The 17,936-nt window shown below is 45.5% G+C and overlaps 1 protein-coding gene across 1 annotated transcript in view; it reads left to right on the forward strand.

Annotated features, from left to right (window-relative positions):
- DHX36 (DEAH-box helicase 36) overlaps window positions 1–16,871 on the forward strand; it is a 101,050-nt gene extending 84,179 nt beyond the window's left edge. Inside the window, exons 15-25 of the mRNA XM_069727464.1 lie at window positions 72–215; window positions 827–944; window positions 1,494–1,592; window positions 1,779–1,952; window positions 2,514–2,600; window positions 5,984–6,067; window positions 6,602–6,701; window positions 6,772–6,862; window positions 9,504–9,624; window positions 12,247–12,399; window positions 13,823–16,871. Coding sequence (XP_069583565.1) covers window positions 72–215; window positions 827–944; window positions 1,494–1,592; window positions 1,779–1,952; window positions 2,514–2,600; window positions 5,984–6,067; window positions 6,602–6,701; window positions 6,772–6,862; window positions 9,504–9,624; window positions 12,247–12,399; window positions 13,823–14,005 — 1,354 coding nt within the window. The 3' untranslated portion in view covers window positions 14,006–16,871. The remainder of the gene's footprint in view (window positions 1–71; window positions 216–826; window positions 945–1,493; window positions 1,593–1,778; window positions 1,953–2,513; window positions 2,601–5,983; window positions 6,068–6,601; window positions 6,702–6,771; window positions 6,863–9,503; window positions 9,625–12,246; window positions 12,400–13,822) is intronic.
- The last annotated feature ends 1,065 nt before the right edge of the window (window positions 16,872–17,936 follow it).

The following is a 17,936-nucleotide window of genomic DNA, read 5'->3' on the forward strand; positions in this document are numbered from 1 at the left end:
GTAAAGCGCTGCGGAATATGTTAGCGCTATATAAAAATAAAGATTATTATCTATGTCCTTATGTATTTCAGTATCACGATAGATGATGTGGTGCATGTCATAGATGGCGGCAAAATGAAGGAATCTAATTATGACACTCACAATAATATCCGCACCTTGACGGCAGAGTGGGTCAGCCATGCGAATGCCAAGCAGAGGAAGGGACGAGCTGGCAGGTAAGGCTCTGTGTAATGTCTATGGCTAAATGCCTGGGAGCCCAGGGCTTTCTTCTTGCCCTAGTGAGATATTAGTATGCACCTTTTCCCTTTCCTGAGGTCACAGTAAAATGCCTATAAATATGCTGATCGCGTATATATAATACGCGTATAAGTATTGGTGTGTTAATGATCACAAAGTGCGGCCACCTACAGCCAGATTTCCCAGATGGCCCCCTACGGAGCCCTGTTCTGCTGTGTGTCCCCTACAGTTCACAACATTCTTGCGCAGCTGCACTTTAGTACTCTCCTGCAATACAATGTTAGTCTACGTTTTGTGTCGTTTGAGACTAAAATTTTAAAGAATCCACTTTTTTTCCTCAAGAGTGCAAGAAATAAGACATGAAAAAAATCATCTTTCATTTTCCACAAAATGTATTCAAACCCATGTGCTTCATTTTGAAGAATTTTGTGTAACAAAAAACACCAACACAAATAAAAAAAGAAAAGTCATCAGAAAAAAAAAATAGAGATGACACAAATTATGAATTTGCCCTCACCCCAGTGTCTTTGAGTAACTTAGTTCACTAATTACATGGCTTGTGGCTGATTTCCGTATTATTCCCTTGCAGGGTAAAGCCAGGTTACTGCTACCATTTTTACAACCGACTGAGGGAAAGTCTACTGGATGAATACCAGCTGCCAGAAATCATGAGGACACCATTGGAAGAACTCTGCCTTCAGATCAAGGTATATCTGTAAGGCACCTTTCACACATCAGTTTTTTGCTATCAGTCGTAATCTGTCAAATTTAGAAAAAAAAAAAAACGGATCCGGCAACTGATGCCGCCGGATCCATTTTTTTTCTCATAGACTTGTATTAGCAGTGGATTGCGACGGATGGCCTCATGTTTCATCCGTCGAAAATTGTTTGTACGGCAGCCGGAGACAACGGACTAAGTAATGTTTTTTGTGTCTGTCGAAAAAACGGATAGCGATGGATCCAGCGCCGTCCGTCTTTTGCTAGAATGGAAGCCTATGGGCTCCAGATCTGTCAAATGACGGAATCCGGCGGCTGATTCAGTTTTTTTTTTAAACTGAGCATGCTCTGATCCAATTAGCCAGATCCGCTAGTCGGATCCGTTGAAGAAACTAATCTGTCGCATCAGTTTTTGACACTTTGTGACGGATCCGTCAAGCCATCGGATTGTGACTGATGTGTGAAAGGGACCTAACCGTGACTTGTTTTTCCTGTCACGTTATTGACTCCCAATATCCTTTATTGACATATATTTTTAGATCCTAAAACTAGGAGGAATCGCTTCTTTCCTTCAAAAAGTAATGGATGCGCCATCAAGAGAAGCGATAATCTTGGCAATAACTCATCTCATGGAACTGGTATGTAGTAAGATGTGACGCCATCATAAAACATTGTGTACTTGCCGGGACATGTCTGTCTATGACAGTGGGGCAGCTCCTGTCTTACGAAGCCGTTACCGAACAGTAGAACCTGCCCAATAACAGGCGACTTGCACCCTTTCCGAGATTGGTATTTTACATTCTGCATTTTTTGTTTCCTGCTAGAATGCCCTTGATAAGCGTGAGGAGTTGACACCACTTGGCTTTCATTTAGCACAGCTGCCTGTTGAGCCACATATTGGCAAGATGATCCTCTTTGGCTCTTTGTTTTGCTGTTTGGATCCAGTCTTAACAATTGCAGCAAGTCTCAGCTTTAAAGACCCATTTGTGATTCCTTTGGTAAGTCCTGATGATTCTGAAGGGGCAGCAGAAGTCTATTGTATGCTGTTACCTGGTGCGGATCGCACTCCTCTCTGAGCTGCAGTACCGGACACAAGGCCGGTGCCGTGTCAGGGCGTGCGCTAGCGATGTGCCGTCATTGAGTGACGGACCCTGGGACGCGGGCTGCAGCGTTTCCGGGTCCGTCACTGCTAGCGCAGATGGAGCATCTGCTAGCTCTATCTGTGCTAGCGGTATGACATATCGGCACTTGCGTTAACGCAGCCCGTTTAATGCATGCGTTGAGCGGGCTGCATTAAAGCAATGTGAACCTGGCCTAAGGGGGCTTATGTTTAAAGCAGCACTCCAGCAGTGAAAAAGACGTTGGAGTGGTGCTTTTAAGCAGAATAGGGCAAGGAAGATCCTGTGGGGATCTGCTTCGATGACTACTTTCCCTGTTCCCTTGCAAATCAGGAAGCCTGTCCCTGACTCATGCTACGTGAATCCCATGGCAGGTTCACTTTAATGTCTGAATTTGCAGTAGATTATTAATTTACATGTATTTTGTTCTCTTTCTTTAAGGGAAAGGAGAAATTGGCTGATATGAAAAGAAAGGAGTTGTCACAGAATACTAAAAGCGACCATTTGACGTCTCTCAATGCATTCCGGGTGAGTGTGCGCTGCAGAGAACGAATGGTTGTGATAAGATAGTGGCTTATTAAGTGCCAGAACCGCTAGCGGGCACACCTTATCGTTTCTCTCAAATTAAGTAAAGTGGACACACAGCTCTGGAGGGCCAGAGAAATTTTAATGCACGGCCTAACAGGCCTCAAACATTTGTGCTGTTGCCCCCATCCCTCGCCTCAGAAGCATCTGAGCTTATGTCAAAGAGCTGAAGAAAAGTCACCTCTCTAGATTTGAAAGCTAAGGCAATCTCTGGGGCGGGTGCGATCTGTAGGGGAGGAGGCGCAATCTCTGGGGGTTGGGGGAAGGAGATGCGATCTCTGGGGAGAAGGCAAGATCTCTGGTTGGGGGAGGAAGTGCGATCTCTGGGTTGGAGGAGGAGGTGTGATCTCTGGTTGGGGGAGGAGGTGTGATCTCTGGTTGGGGGAGGAGGTGTGATCTCTGGTTGGGAGAGGAGGCGTGATCTCTGTTTGGGGGAGGAGGCGCGATCTCTGGGGGAGGAGGCGTGATCTCTGTTTGGGGAGGAGGCGCGATCTCTGGTTGGGGGAGGAGGCGCGATCTCTGGTTGGGGGAGGAGGCGCGATCTCTGGTTGGGGGAGGAGGCGCGATCTCTGGTTGGGTGAGGAGGGCGCGATCTCTGGTTGGGTGAGGAGGGCGCGATCTCTGGTTGGGTGAGGAGGGCGCGATCTCTGGTTGGGGGAGGAGGGTGCGATCTCTGGATGGGGGGAGGTGCAATCTCTGAAGGGTGGCACGCTCTCTGGGGTAGACACATGAATGTGCAAAACAAGCTTTAGCTGTCCTACCTCCCCCACTGCATCTAGTTCACTCTCTGACTTTGAACCAGTTACAGAAGAAGAAGTAATGAGGCTCCTTGCATCTTCTCGCCCAACCACTTGCACCAGTGACCCCATTCCGTCACATCTCCTCCAGTCCCTTTCCCCGTCTGTCACCTCTCACCTAACAAAAATATTCAACCTTTCTCTCACTTCCGGTATTTTTCCCTCCTCATTTAAGAATCATACATCCATTACTTAAAAAACCATCCCTTGACCAAAACTGTGCCGCTAACTATAGACCTGTCTCTAATCTTCCCTTCATCTCTAAACTCCTCGAACGCCTGGTCCACTCCCGTCTTACCCGCTATCTCTCAGATAACTCATTTCTCGACCCTCTTCAATCTGGCTTCCGCTCTTTCCACTCTACTGAAACTGCCCTCACTAAAGTCTCTAATGACCTACTAACAGCTAAATCTAATGGTCACTACTCCATGCTAATTCTCTTGGATCTCTCCGCAGCATTCGACACTGTGGATCATGAGATCCTCCTAAATATGCTCCGCTCCATCGGCCTCAAGGACACCGTTCTCTCCTGGTTCTCCTCCAATCTCTCTGACCGCTCCTTCACTGTATGTTTTGCTGGTTCCTCCTCCTCTCACCTTCCCCTTACTGTTGGGGTTCCTCAAGGATCAGTCTTAGGCCCCCTCCTCTTCTCTTTGTATACTGGCCCTATTGGACAAACAATCAGTAGATTTGGTTTCCAGTACCATCTCTATGCTGACGACACCCAATTATACACCTCTTCTCCTGTTATCACGCCGACCTTTTTAGAAAACACCATTGATTGTCTTACCGCTGTCTCTAACATCATGTCCTCCCTCTATCTGAAACTGAACCTGTCAAAAACTGAACTCCTCGTGTTCTCTCCCTCTACTAATCTACCTTTGCCTGACATTGCCATCTCCGTGTGCGGTTCCACCATTACTCCAAAGCAACTTGCCCGCTGCCTTGGGGTCATACTTGATTCCGAGTTTTCATTCATCCCCCACATCCGATCACTGGCTCGCTCTTCTTATCTGCACCTCAAAAACATTTCTAGAATTCGCCCTTTTCTTACTTTCGACTCTGCAAAAACTCTTACTGTCTCACTTATTCATTCTCGTCTGGACTATTGTAACTCTACTAATCGGCCTCCCTCTTACCAAACTCTCCCCGCTCCAATCTGTCCTGAATGCTGCAGCCAGGATCATATTCCTCACCAACCGTTACACTGATGCCTCTACCTTGTGCCAGTCATTACACTGGCTACCCATCCACTCCAGAATCCAGTACAAAACTACTACCCTCATCCACAAAGCACTCCATGGCTCAGCACCACCCTACATCTCCTCTCTGGTCTCAGTCTACCACCCTACCCGTGCCCTCCGCTCCGCTAATGACCTGAGGTTAGCATCCTCAATAATCAGAACCTCCCACTACCGTCTCCAAGACTTTACACGTGCTGCGCCGATTCTTTGGAATGCACTACCTAGGTTTATACGATTAATTCCCAATCCACACAGTTTTAAGCGTGCCCTAAAAACTCATTTGTTCAGACTGGCCTACCGCCTCAATGCATTAACCTAACTATCCCTGTGTGGCCTATCATAAAAAAACAACAACAAAAAAAAACATAATCAGGTTCCTCCCATCATGTTCTCATACGCTTTATGCAGTTAATAGCCCTCTGTCTGTACTGCTACATACTTAGGCAGTTAACTGGTTCATGCAGCTTTACATGAACACCTGAGCCTTACACTATGGCTGGTCCGAATAACTAAAGCAATTGTTACCATCCACCTCTCGTGTCTCCCCTTTTCCTCATAGTTTGTAAGCTTGCGAGCAGCAGGGCCCTCATTCCTCCTGGTGTCTATTTTGAACTGTGATTTTTGTTATGCTGTAATGTCTATTGTCTGTACAAGTCCCCTCCTGTAAAGCGCTGCGGAATATGTTGGCGCTATATAAATAAAATTATTATTATTATTATTATTATTAATGATGGGCTCACTTAGTTCTTTAGGTTTACATTTGGTGTCTGCACTTGGGAATATGCCAACAAATCTTATAGGGTCTCATATTGGGTAATGCCAAAGTGGGTGGTAGATTTTTAGTTTCTCTTTTTCTGAAAAGTGGCATGTGCCCAGTGCATTAACTATGGTTTAATATCTGTTTTTTTTAGTTATAACTTACCTCTCCTTCAAAATGTTAAGGAATCTGACAGCATTCAGAGTCTTGCAGGCTAAGGCTTTGTTCACATGTCCCGTTTTGAGTCCTGTATTTATGCTCCATTTTAGGAAACCTAGAAAATGAATTCATGTAGAAAATGGATCTGTGACAAGGAAACCAGACATTCTGCTTCTGCTGATGTCAATCTGGTAATGGATCCGCGATCCACATGAATTCCTAAAATGTAACAGAAGTAGCAAGCACGGAGCCTAACAAAGAAGTGTGCGCATTTTCTTCCTTTGACTCCTAGTTGTACTTGCTCCTTTTTTATATAGATTTTTTCCTATAATCTCTATGTTTATGATGTGTGCCTTTCTCTTTTCTTAGGGCTGGGAGAAGGCAAAACAGTGGGGTCCACGAGCAGAAAGGGAGTACTGCTGGGAGTACTTCTTGTCTTCTAACACCCTGAAGGTAATCTGGGCTATCCGTGCTCTTGTTCCTATCACTCTGATGTATCATAGGAGGACACTAAAGGCCCCGTCACACATAGCGACGCTTGAGCGATTCCGACAACGATACGACCTATCAGGGATCGCTCAAGCGTCGCTATGTGGTTGCTGGTGAGATGTCAAACAGTGAGATCTCACCAAGGACGCAGCAGCGATGCGGCGACCTGTAGCGACCAGTACAACGATCCTATTTCATGACGATTCAATGGGACGTCCTGTCAGCGAGGTCGTTGGTAAGGTGTCAAAAACAGCGATGTGTGCTACCCAGCGGGACCTCAACGATCAAAAAATGGCCCAGGCCATTCCGACACGACCAGCGATCTCACAGCAGGGGCCTGATCGCTGCTACGTGTCACACATAGCGAGATCGCTACTGAGATCGCTGTTGCGTCACAAAACTTGTGACTCAGCAGCGATCTCGCTAGCGATCTCGCTGTGTGTGACGGGGGCTTAAGCCTAGCACTGATACTGCATTAAGAGACCCTTTATTCCCCAGATGTTGGGAGACATGAAAGGACAGTTTGCGGAGCATCTGCTCGGAGCTGGCTTCGTAAGCAGCAGGAGCCCAAAAGATCCTAAATCTAACATCAATTCAGGTAGAACATGATTATTACATGGCCGCCTATCCTAGGGGATCCATTTATGTTACAAAGTTTATTTCTCTAGATAACGAGAAGCTCATTAAGGCTGTAATCTGTGCTGGATTGTACCCAAAAGTGGCAAAGATTCGTCTTGGCCACAAAAGAAAAAGACCCGGGTAAGTAGTGAATATACTTGGCAACAACTGCAGGGGTATAATAGAAATATTGACTTCATATGGTCTTGTATGGCACCTCGTGAGCTGTGTGGATCATAAAACTGGTTTGCCTACATATGATTTTGGGACCAGTTTCTAAAAAAAAAATATCTGTGCTTAGAGATGGCAGCGTCGTCACCGCAAACTACAGCTGCCCCCGACACCTATACATCCTTTATGTACAAATGACATTACGGCAAAACACTGTAATAAATATTTTACTCTCAACATGTACTTTTAAGAAAGAATTGAAAAAATGTTAAAATTTATTTTTTTGAGCATTTTCTATCTATCTATCTATCTATCTATCTATCTATCTATCTATATATACATATACATATATATATATATATATATATATATATATATATATATATATATATATATATATATATATATATATATTCAAATAAAGCTCAGTGAGTCTTGGGAAAAGATGATAAATTTATTTAAAGGGGTTTCAGCAAACTTTACCCCTTCTCCTCGGTTAGGACTTACTATACAAGCTTTGCTTGCCCTTTCTGGCTTCAGTGCTGCGTCTCTACCGCTGCCTCGGTCTCTGTTGTTTGACTGCAGCAGTGATGTCAGGTCAAGAGGGTCAAGTGGATCTGTTAATGTAGATCACGTGGACCACTGATGTTGGTGTTTGGCTACAAAATTGTGAACCTGACTTCACCATTGCAGGTGAACAACAGAAAACGGTGGAGAATGCGGGTGGCAATGAACCCAGGGAGGGCCAGGAAAGCTCCGTTTGTTTGTTTTAAACCTAACTGAGCTTATGGGATAAAGTGTGCTGAAACCGGACAACCCCTTTAAATAAGTGAATGAGAAAAACAATGTTATGATATAATTATTATGTAATCTAACTGTGAAGTTCCATGCTCCTGACTCCGAGCTTATGATCAGCTAGAGAAGGTGTCTGTTGAAGACTTTCCCTTACAACAGAAGTCGACCCGGAGACCTGCCCATTACTGCTGATCCAGCATTAGAAACCCTGAGCGATCAGCGGAAATATGGCAGACCTTACATTCCCCCTAACGGCGGTCATCCAACATCCAAAAAAACCTCAGCACCAGCTTCTACAAATGGAAACTAACATATTTCAAAAGATTAAAATAAATGAAAGGAGTGTTCCCATCTCACCGGCTGTGCCATGAAGGTGTAAGCATGCGGGTCCCACGTCAGAATAAGGCCTTGTCTCGTGCCGCCGTCACTGGAGATGGGGTCAGGGTCTCCTTACAAGCAGAGACAGCAGCAGGTTGTACTGGCGGGACCCCCATCTAAGAATGAGATGGCTCCTCTAACTATAGGGGGGCTCACTGTAGAATGACGTTGGTGCTCTGAAAACAATAGCAAAAAACTCCGGCTCTCAAACTGAATGTGTATTATTTATATAAGAATTAGAGGCCAAAACCTCTAGAACGACCCCTGTGGATCCGGATATAGTTCAGCAGCGTTTCGGCATGAATAGGTCTTCCTCAAGCAATGTCTGTTCTGGGGTCTAATGTGGAACCTTTTTTCTCTTTCTTCTTCAATAGAGACATGATGAAAGCCGGCACCGGCAGGAGACTTCTTGGAGATCTTCTGGACAACTCCTCGTACTGTTCCACCTCGGAAGCCTCCTTCTATAGTTACATGTCTCGGCTGTTCCTTACACCGGGGAACGTCATTCACCCAGGAATTCAGACAGCAGCCTAACAGAGGATACAGCCGAGACATGTAACTATAGAACGAGGAGTTGTCCAGATATCTCCAAGAAGTCTCCTGCCGGTGCCGGCTTTCATCATGTCTCTATTGAAGGAGAAAGAGAAAAAAGTAAAGATTCCACATTAGACCCCAGAACAGACATTGCTTGAGGAAGACCTATTCATGCCGAAACGCTGCTGAACTATATCCGGATCCACAGGGGTCGTTATAGAGGTTTTGGTTTTTGCCTCCAATTCTTATATAAATAATACACTTTCAGTTTGAGAGCCGGAGTTTTTTTTGCTATTTTTTTCAGTTTGTGTGCCCCTCTAAGGTCATCGCAAAGTACACAAAACAAAGCTGATGTGGTAGGTACTGTTTGTTTTTATTTGTTTTCTTTATTTAATTTACTGAATCCTCTTTACATTGGATCACTATAGTAAATGGATATTCCCACCTCCAAGATCCTATCCAAATATGTAGTAGGTGTAATAATAATATTAGCAAATACCTCCAATTAGAAATTTTGTATAGTTCTTCAGATTCGCTATGTCTCGTTCCTCATGTGCAGGCGTTGCAGTAGCTAAGTATCCATGGTTACAACCACTGAGAGCGGTTATTATTGTATCAGTGGCCGTAACCATGGATACCTAAGTTACTGCAATGCTCTGCACATGGGCTAAGCGACATAGACAATCTGAAGAACTATACTATATTTCTAATTAGAGGTATTTGCTAATAATAATATTATTATTACACCTATAACATTTTGAGATGGGAATATCCCTTAATGTTATTAGCAGTCATGTTCAGAGCATCTGTCTCCAACAATCATGATTATGGTAGTGGCTGATGAACTAAACAGATTTGTTTCATAGTAAAATCTCCTTTTCCAATGTAATGTGACTTTCTATAGGATGAAGGTCTCCACAAAAGCAGACGGCGGCGTCAACATTCACCCCAAATCTGTCAACGTAGAAGAGCGAGAATTTCGCCACCACTGGCTGGTCTATCACTTGAAGATGAAGACCAGCAGTGTAAGTGACCGGTGGACGGTGCAGAGCTGTGGGGCTGATGCAGCAGAGCCGACCGTGTGCTAGAAGTATAGTGCAGCCCAGGGTAATGTGCTGGTGGGTTAGGAAGGCTGTAGTGTCACCGGCTGTGCTACAGCCCCCACTTAGGTAAGATCAGAGATTTTTGGGGGTCACTATTCCTTAGTTTTGGTAAATGCTAGTTTCTGTGCTGCCATTACAATGCGTATTCTAAGGGTACCGTCACACTAAAACGACGCTGCAGCGATACGACAACGATGCCGATTGCTGCAGCGTCGCTGTGTGGTCGCTGGAGAGCTGTCACCCAGACAGCTCTCCAGCGACCAACAATCCCGAAGTCCCCGGGTAACCAGGGTAAACATCGGGTTATTAAGCGCAGGGCCGCTTACCGTCTCACAGTGGCACTTTGATCGCTAGGACAGCACGATCCGTGACGTTCCAGCGATATTGTTACGATCTCGCTGTGTCTGACACGCTACTGCGATCAGGGACCCCGCTGAGTATCGTACGTCGTAGCAGATCGTTTGAAACTTTCTTTCGTCGCTGGCTCTCCCGCTGACATCGCTGAATCGGCGTGTGTGACGCCGATTCAGCGATGTCTTCGCTGGTAACCAGGGTAAACATCGGGTTACTAAGCGCAGGGCCGCGCTTAGTAACCCGATATTTATCCTGGTTACCAGTGTAAATGTAAAAAAAAAAAACCACTACATACTTACATTCCGCTGTCTGGTAATGTCCCTCGCCTTCAGCTTCCCGCACTGACTGGTGAGCGCCGGCCAGCCGTAAAGTACAGCGGTGACGTCACCGCTCTGCTTTCTGGCGCTCACTGTCAGTGCAGAGAAGCACAGCGCCGAGGGACGCGACAGGAATGTAAGTATGTAGTGTTTTTTTTTTTTACGTTTACGCTGGTAATCAGGGTAAACATCGGGTTACTAAGCGCGGCCCTGCGCTTAATAACCCGATGTTTACCCTGGTTACCCGCGGACTTCAGGATCGTTGGTCGCTGGAGAGCTGTCTGTGTGACAGCTCTCCAGCGACCACACAGCGACGCTGCAGCGATCGACATCGTTGTCGTATCGCTGCAGCGTCGTTTTAGTGTGACGGTACCCTAAGGCCTGCAGCAATTATCACACATGGCGGTAGTGTAAAGCTGAGCGAACCTGCAGTCATCAGCTCAGCACAGACTGGTTCCCAGTACATGATGGAGACCCCTGGTGTGACCCTATATAGGGTAGATGATTGGGCAGTGCTGCGTGCCCACTTGTGATAGACCGGGTTAGGGGATATGCTGCCTATGGAAGCTAAAAGTTTATCCATCTTTAATGATGTGTAGTATTATTTTTTATTTCATTAAGGATTTCAATCTGTCACACAACAAATGAAATACAGTATTCTCGACAGGCGAGAAAATGTCCACAGGCTGCAATTCACATGCCAAGCACTGGGTGGCAGCACGTAGGCCCGTACAGTACAGACATGTGCCTGAGGAGGGTATGGGGAACGGTTTAATTCTGGGCGGCCCTCCGATCTAATAATGGCTGCCCCCGACTGAGGACTCTTCCATCTATCAGATATTGCCCACACTGAGCAGGACGCTCCTAATGTTCCCCAACAGGGCCAGACTTTCTACCAAAAGTTGGGCCTGAACTCTCAGGTCGTAAATCTTGGCACACACCGTGGCCTACAACTCCTCCTGCAGACAAAGTAAGAGGGGGCTGAGGGACGCATGCCGGGATCCAACCACCTGGCCATTTCAGAATAATGCCGGGTCACACTGTGGGGCATTAGGATTCCTTCTGCACTTTAGAAAATCAATTATATTCCAAAAAAATCCTAACCCTTTTATTAAAGGGGTTGTCCACCTTTTGGGATATTTTCTATATACTTAAACACATGTATTTGGGGTCCAAATAATTTTTTTTGCAGTTAGGTTTTCTTCAAAGTCTTGCACTCTTTAGCTTACAGGCTGTTTCTTTGCACATTGAACTTTGCTATCATCCGTGGCATGAGAGGAGCTCGGATAAAAACAGATGATGAGGTAACGAGCTCCACGTCTGACCATCGTAACGAGCTGACTGACAGATTCTCAGTGACCTCATTCTGCAGCCTGCAATGGACAGTGTAACGCATAGGCTTTAAAAAGCAAGTGGGGCAAAATCTGTATTGAAACCCAATTACATGCACTTATGTATAAAAAATACGTGTTCCTGAAGGTGGACAGGCCTTAAAAAAAAAAAAAAATGGCAGCCCCAGATTGGTGATGGGTACTCTTTAACCTTCGTCCGGCTGAGTAGGTACAATTGTAACTATTCCGTTTTAAAATTGCAATAACTTTTTTTTTCGAAAAGCCGTAGAGGGCTGAAATTTCGTGACCTCTCTGCAGTTTTGGTCCAGAATATATTGGCCAAATTTCAATAAAATATATATGAAGGTACAATTGTACCTCTGCAGCCTGTTAACGTTGTAAAATTATGCAGCCTGACGAAGGTTAAAGCTGATGATCTTGTGCGATAATCTTAAGCCAAGAGGAACGGTAAGAAAAAACGCATCTTTCCAGAATATTCTAGAAGCCGGCTCTTACTGTTCCTATTTCCCATCTCTGTACAGATTTACCTGTATGACTGCACTGAGGTCTCGCCATACTCCCTGCTGTTCTTTGGAGGGGATATTTCCATTCAGAAGGACCAAGACCAGGACACTATTGCAGTTGATGAATGGATCGTCTTCCAGTCGCCCGCTCGTATTGCTAATTTAGTTAAGGTAATTAAAAAAAAAAAAAAAAAAAAAACAGCGACACATGGCAGCACCCACACGATTCACTCACCCGCTGTACCTCAGACTGGGCGGAGAACTGGTGATAACATGGAAGAACATTTATTCATGGTTTCATATCGATATCCGTCCGTGGAGGTCAGCTGTAACCTGACATGTTTACCCCGAGGAATGTAATGAGGCCCCATGTTAGAGGAGAACTTCCTTCTTGACTCCACATGACTAGTTCCCTGGATCAGCGGCCATCACAGAATATAGTGCCATGACCTGTGAGATATTAGGAACGCCATCCAGGAACTCGCAACCATCACAATCTGGTCCTTCACCTCTATAATATTCACTCCAGGAACATGATGAAACTTCTGCTCTTAGCTGGTCCACTGGGATTATCATTGTCACTTGCCAGCACTCAGACATGGCAGCCGGCATATAGGGTCCTACGAGGGCTGTGGTAGACAGTTCTCCGTGCTACACTGCTAGGTTGTCTATGGCCGTTCTGCTCAGATGTCATATTTCCATGACTGTAAAAGGCTTTAGTTCCTACTTTAAAGGGGGTATGTGAGCACAAAGCGAGTACAGGGGCCTGGTGCCCCCTTGGCGCGGCCTTCACATCTACTTGTTTTCCATCTATCTCTGCCTTTCTATGGCTTTATAAAGCCAGCGCTGTCAATGAAGAAAGAGTGGAAAGGTGGAGATAGAGGGGAAAGAATCACGTGGGGAAGTGCACCTACCGTAAATGTCTGGCCGGGCCATGCCACACTGAATGTCTGGGTTTGGGTTGAACAGTCACTCTGTGCTGCCCGTCCCTTTAAAGCAGTGTTTCCCAAACTCCAGCCACCACGGCCCCCAGCAGATCATGTTTTCAGGATTTCCTTAGTATTGCACAGATGGAAGTATCATCAAGGCCTGAGGAATTCCCTCACCTGTACAACACTATGGAAATCCTGAAAACATGGTCTGTTTTATATATGTAAGAACCGTTGTCATCCAGTAGTATAGCCCAACGGTGAATCTTATTTTTTTCCCAGCTGCAGGTTGTTTAAAAAAAATATATATATATAGAACTGAGTGTCACTCCCCCCCTCCCCAGGTCCAGTGCTGAGTCTCTGTGACTGCTCCTGGGATCTGTTATTGTCTGCTGTGCTGACGTCACATCGATAGCACTGCAGCCAATCACTGAGCTCCATGACCCAGCCCAAGTTGATGGGTTGAGCTGCTGAGTTGATGTGATGGTGCTACCGACAATAAGGGACCCCGAGAGCAGCAGCGGAGATTCAGTGCTGGACCTGGGGAGGGAGAGTGAAAGACATTATTTTTTTTATTATTTACAAACTGCAGGCGAGGGAAAGGTTTTTTCTATGTCGGATAACAGACTCGTTCTAACTAGCGGATGATCATTACTGTTTTGCAGGATTTAAAGACAGAGTTGGATTCACTTTTAAAGGAGAAGATAGAAAATCCGCAGCCTGTAGATTGGAACGACACGAGCTCAAGGGGCTGTGCGGTGCTGTCAGCCATCATTGATCTGATAACCACCCAGGAGAGTGGCCAAGCCAAGGACTTTGACCCTTCGATTCCAGGGCGCCTGTTCTAGGTGACGGGCGCCATCTTTACTGCTATGCATAGGACATTGCCGTGTACTCCTCATCTTCATTTCTCTGTAATGGCTCGGCCACTTGTGATGGAAACAATTCCCACAAAAATTGAGCAGTTGTTAAATGCCAGAAGGTCGGACAGGACGTCTTTCCTCCGCCAGACTTGTTTTTACTGTTATTTGTTATTATATAGGTTGTGATAATGGCTCTGATGCTTCATATCTGCCAGTTCAGATCTGTGAGCCAGTGTCTTATTTATGTTCTGCTGCCTGGCGAGCGCGCCGTGTCGCTAAATAGCCAGTGGACCCATTAGGCCATCTTCAGTGCACAGATGAGATCCCATTGGACCAGTTCTCATTTCCTCCATTGGGAACTCGGACCCCTTGGGCGCGGTGCGGAGATTTCTGTAATGTGGCTTCATGCAGCTCTGACCAGAACATGACTCTGACTGAATCGCCTTCTCAACATAAATGCCTGAGTTTTATTTTACAGATCTGCAGCAGAATGCAGGAAACCTCTACAGGTAACTCTCCTTCCAAAGTGTTGGCTGGTGATTGTCACCCTAAGGCTATGTGCCCGCGTTGCAGAATATAGGCAGAATTTTCCTGATCAAATCCGGACTCCCTTGGCAGGAAATCCGCTTGCGTTTTTTTCGTGGATTTTTAGCGGTTTTTTTTTTCCAATGGTCCAAATACAATTCTATAGCAGCAAAACCGCCGATTTTCCGCAAAATTAATGAACATGCTGCGTTTTTTTTCTGCAATTCTTTTCCGCTGCGGAAAAAAACGCAGCATGGGCACAAAAATTGCGGAATGCATTAAAATAATGGGATGCTTTATGTAAGCGTTTTTTTAAGCGTTTCTGCAGCAGAAAACCCGCAAAACGCTAAAAATATGCAACGTGGGCACATTTCCTCAAACTAGGAAAGGTCCATATACGCTGCACAATGTAAATCTACCGCCATCTGGTAACATGCTTGCAGGTCATTTTATAGTCTGTTTATACAAGTCATCTGGCTGCAGATGTGCAGTGAATGATCTGTGCTAGATCTTCGGTGGGCATAGGCTGCCAAGAGCGAGGGTCTTTTGTGCAAAGATTATTTCACCCAATGAACAAGTGGTTTCCTTGTTCGTTGGGTGAGCGACAGTCTGTTCAGACTGCACGATATTCATGAAAGCGGGCGTTCCTGATTATTGTGCAGTGTGAATACACGTAAAGTTACCTTCCTCTAGGTCGTCCCCTACGTAATTGGTGTTAGAATCCACGAAACTCTCTGCAGGAAATTTTCAGTTTGTAAGTCATCTTCTGTATAACCCGACATCTTAAGGGGACGTCAGGATAGGGCATTGTTCAGGACCGGAAACCCCTCAGAGGGGGGAGATCAAGCCGCGGTGAAAGTCTGAGGAAAGGCGACACTGGGGATATGGAAACCTCAGCGCTGCTCAGTTTATGCAGCAGATTCTCCCTACAGTATGGAAATGAGATTTTATAAAAAGAACCGTACATGTACTGTAATATGCAGTGGATGCTCTCTCTGGCAAGTCACTGCATTTCTGACCTAGTTGGGCTCCCTCAACAGTCTTCATATTCTTCACTTTGGCTGATAATAGAACAAATCTGAGAGCATGAAGCAAATGTTCTAGGTATTAAAGGGAATCTGTCACTAGCAAAAGCACTATTCACCTGCCTGGTGTATAGCCAAACTCTATGGGGAGAAAATGAACTTTATTCCCCCCCCCGGCAGCGTTTGGGATTCAATCCTGGGGGCGGTGCTGGCGCCGGTTCAGTCATTCAGTCCTGGGGGCGGTGCTGGCGCCGGTTCAGTCATTCAGTCCTGGGGGCGATGCTAGCACCGGTTCAGTCCTGGGGGCGGTGCTGGCGCCGGTTCAGTCACTGCTCTGAGAATACATATGGCAGCTGTAACGGTGCCCCTGGGACTGAGTGGCAGCTGGCCCCAATGCAGAACCAGTGTCACTCAAGGCGGGGGCATGATTACAGCCGCCGCTGTGTATTCTCAGGGAATAAAGTTAGTTTTCTCCCTGCATCATTCGGCTAAGTGCGGGCAGGGTCGTAACCTGCAGGTTAATATTGTTCTTGCTGGTGACCGGTTCAGTTTATATTACCCTGGATCCACAATGGGAGATTCGCCTCCATCTGCCCTCTCAGAATGTTATATACCGTGCTGGCACTATAATACCGTAGTTGTGCGTTTCTGCTGCCCTCCTTTGGAGGAGTGGATCCTAAAGCTGCTCGTAGTTTATTTAGTGGATAGTGTTAGAAGAGGCCAATTCCAGGGTCTGTCTTGCTTAAGCTATTGATCTCATTTTGTTCGCATTCCTTCAATGTCTGATCGGTACATTTCCGGTGTACGAAGGCTGACCAAGAGGCTTCCGCCAGTGTGCTTAAATGGCCAACAATAGCCCTGACCTCCCCTAAAGAAAAAACCTTCCTAGTGCTACTGCCACAGGTTCTGCAGTGACAACCCCTTTTGCTATTTTTTTTTTTTATGCCCTTTAATTACCTGCATCGAGGTGGTGGTCCAGGTCCTGAGACTCCCACCAATCTCCCAAATACGGGTGCGCCGTGTGCAGCTCGGGGGAAGGCTGGATACAGCGGAGTATGGCTTCAATAGGCTTTCTACTCACCCTGTACTCTGCTCTGTTCACTCCTCAGTTGTTTTTTAGGACATGAAATCCCACCTAAAACTTCCCCAGGTTCAGCTTAAGAAAAGCTGAGAAGATAAAGTAGTTTCTCTTAATGTTGGTAAAATCCAAAGTTGTGACTTTATCCTGATACGTTGCTGCAGATATTACACGTCACGATCTGTTATCTCGGTATAATAAAACGACGTATTTTTGGTTGATGGCTGATTTGTCTTTTTCCTGTGCATGTTGGAAAGTAAATCATGATGAAAGATGTTTGTGCTGGCATACTCGGCTGTTCTGCTACCTAGCAAAACGCCTGATGCCCGATAATTATGGGACATGGTCAGTATTCGGTCAGTATTTTACATCAGTAAAGATAAGATAAGATCAGGAGAGGAACAATCAGAGGAAAAGTGTAATAGAAACACGTCACCATTTCTGGATTTTTCCCCCACTCCTGGTTTTGGCTTACACATACTGGGGTAAAATAGTGAAGGTAAGGTGCCTTTTGCATGGTACTTTCTGGGCATTGATTGGTTGTCTCAGTAACTGCTGCCCAGTATGCAGTGGGATCCCTTTACTGGAGCAACAGGACATAAAGAGAGTGGAGTAGAATTTTTAAGAAATATTTAACGGGAATATTTGGATTGTGAAAATTAACTATCGTTTAAATCAGGTTTTCTCTATCGCTTCATTGGGGGGACACAGGAACCAATGAAGGCTTCGAGAAACAGGATTTTTGGTTGCTTACCGTAAAATCTTTTCTCAGTGTGAAAATTTCAAAACTACTCTCTTTTATTTTTACATAGCACACTCTGTATTAAATACATAATTGTCTGATTGATTTCCTGTAAGGGCTGGCCACAGATAGCAATACTGCTAAAATAAATAATTCCTACTGGCCCTCCATTCTGGCACTGCATCGCTAATGCTCTTTGCTGGTATGTGGTTTACATTGGCTGCAGCCATCACAACCTTTATACTACTCATGACGGCTGCAACTAATCACTGGCCTCGGTGGTGTCTTTCTGTATGCCACAGAGGTCAAGCATTGGCTATAAACAGTATACATACAGGGAAGTGTCATGGAAGCAGTGTGAGAAGTGGCGATTTGTATAAATTCCAGCCTTAGTCACAGCTCATTTGTGTCTGGCAGATAATAATCTGGTTAGATACAGCCTAATGAAGAAAAATACAAATGCACACTGAAAGGAAACCGTTCACATCAGATAAGGCTCTTAACCTGTAGATTTAAAGAGTGTTGGGGTAAGTTTACACAGGGTGT

This window comes from Ranitomeya imitator, chromosome 5, assembly GCF_032444005.1.
Source record: "Ranitomeya imitator isolate aRanImi1 chromosome 5, aRanImi1.pri, whole genome shotgun sequence".
Lineage (NCBI taxonomy): Eukaryota > Metazoa > Chordata > Amphibia > Anura > Dendrobatidae > Ranitomeya > Ranitomeya imitator.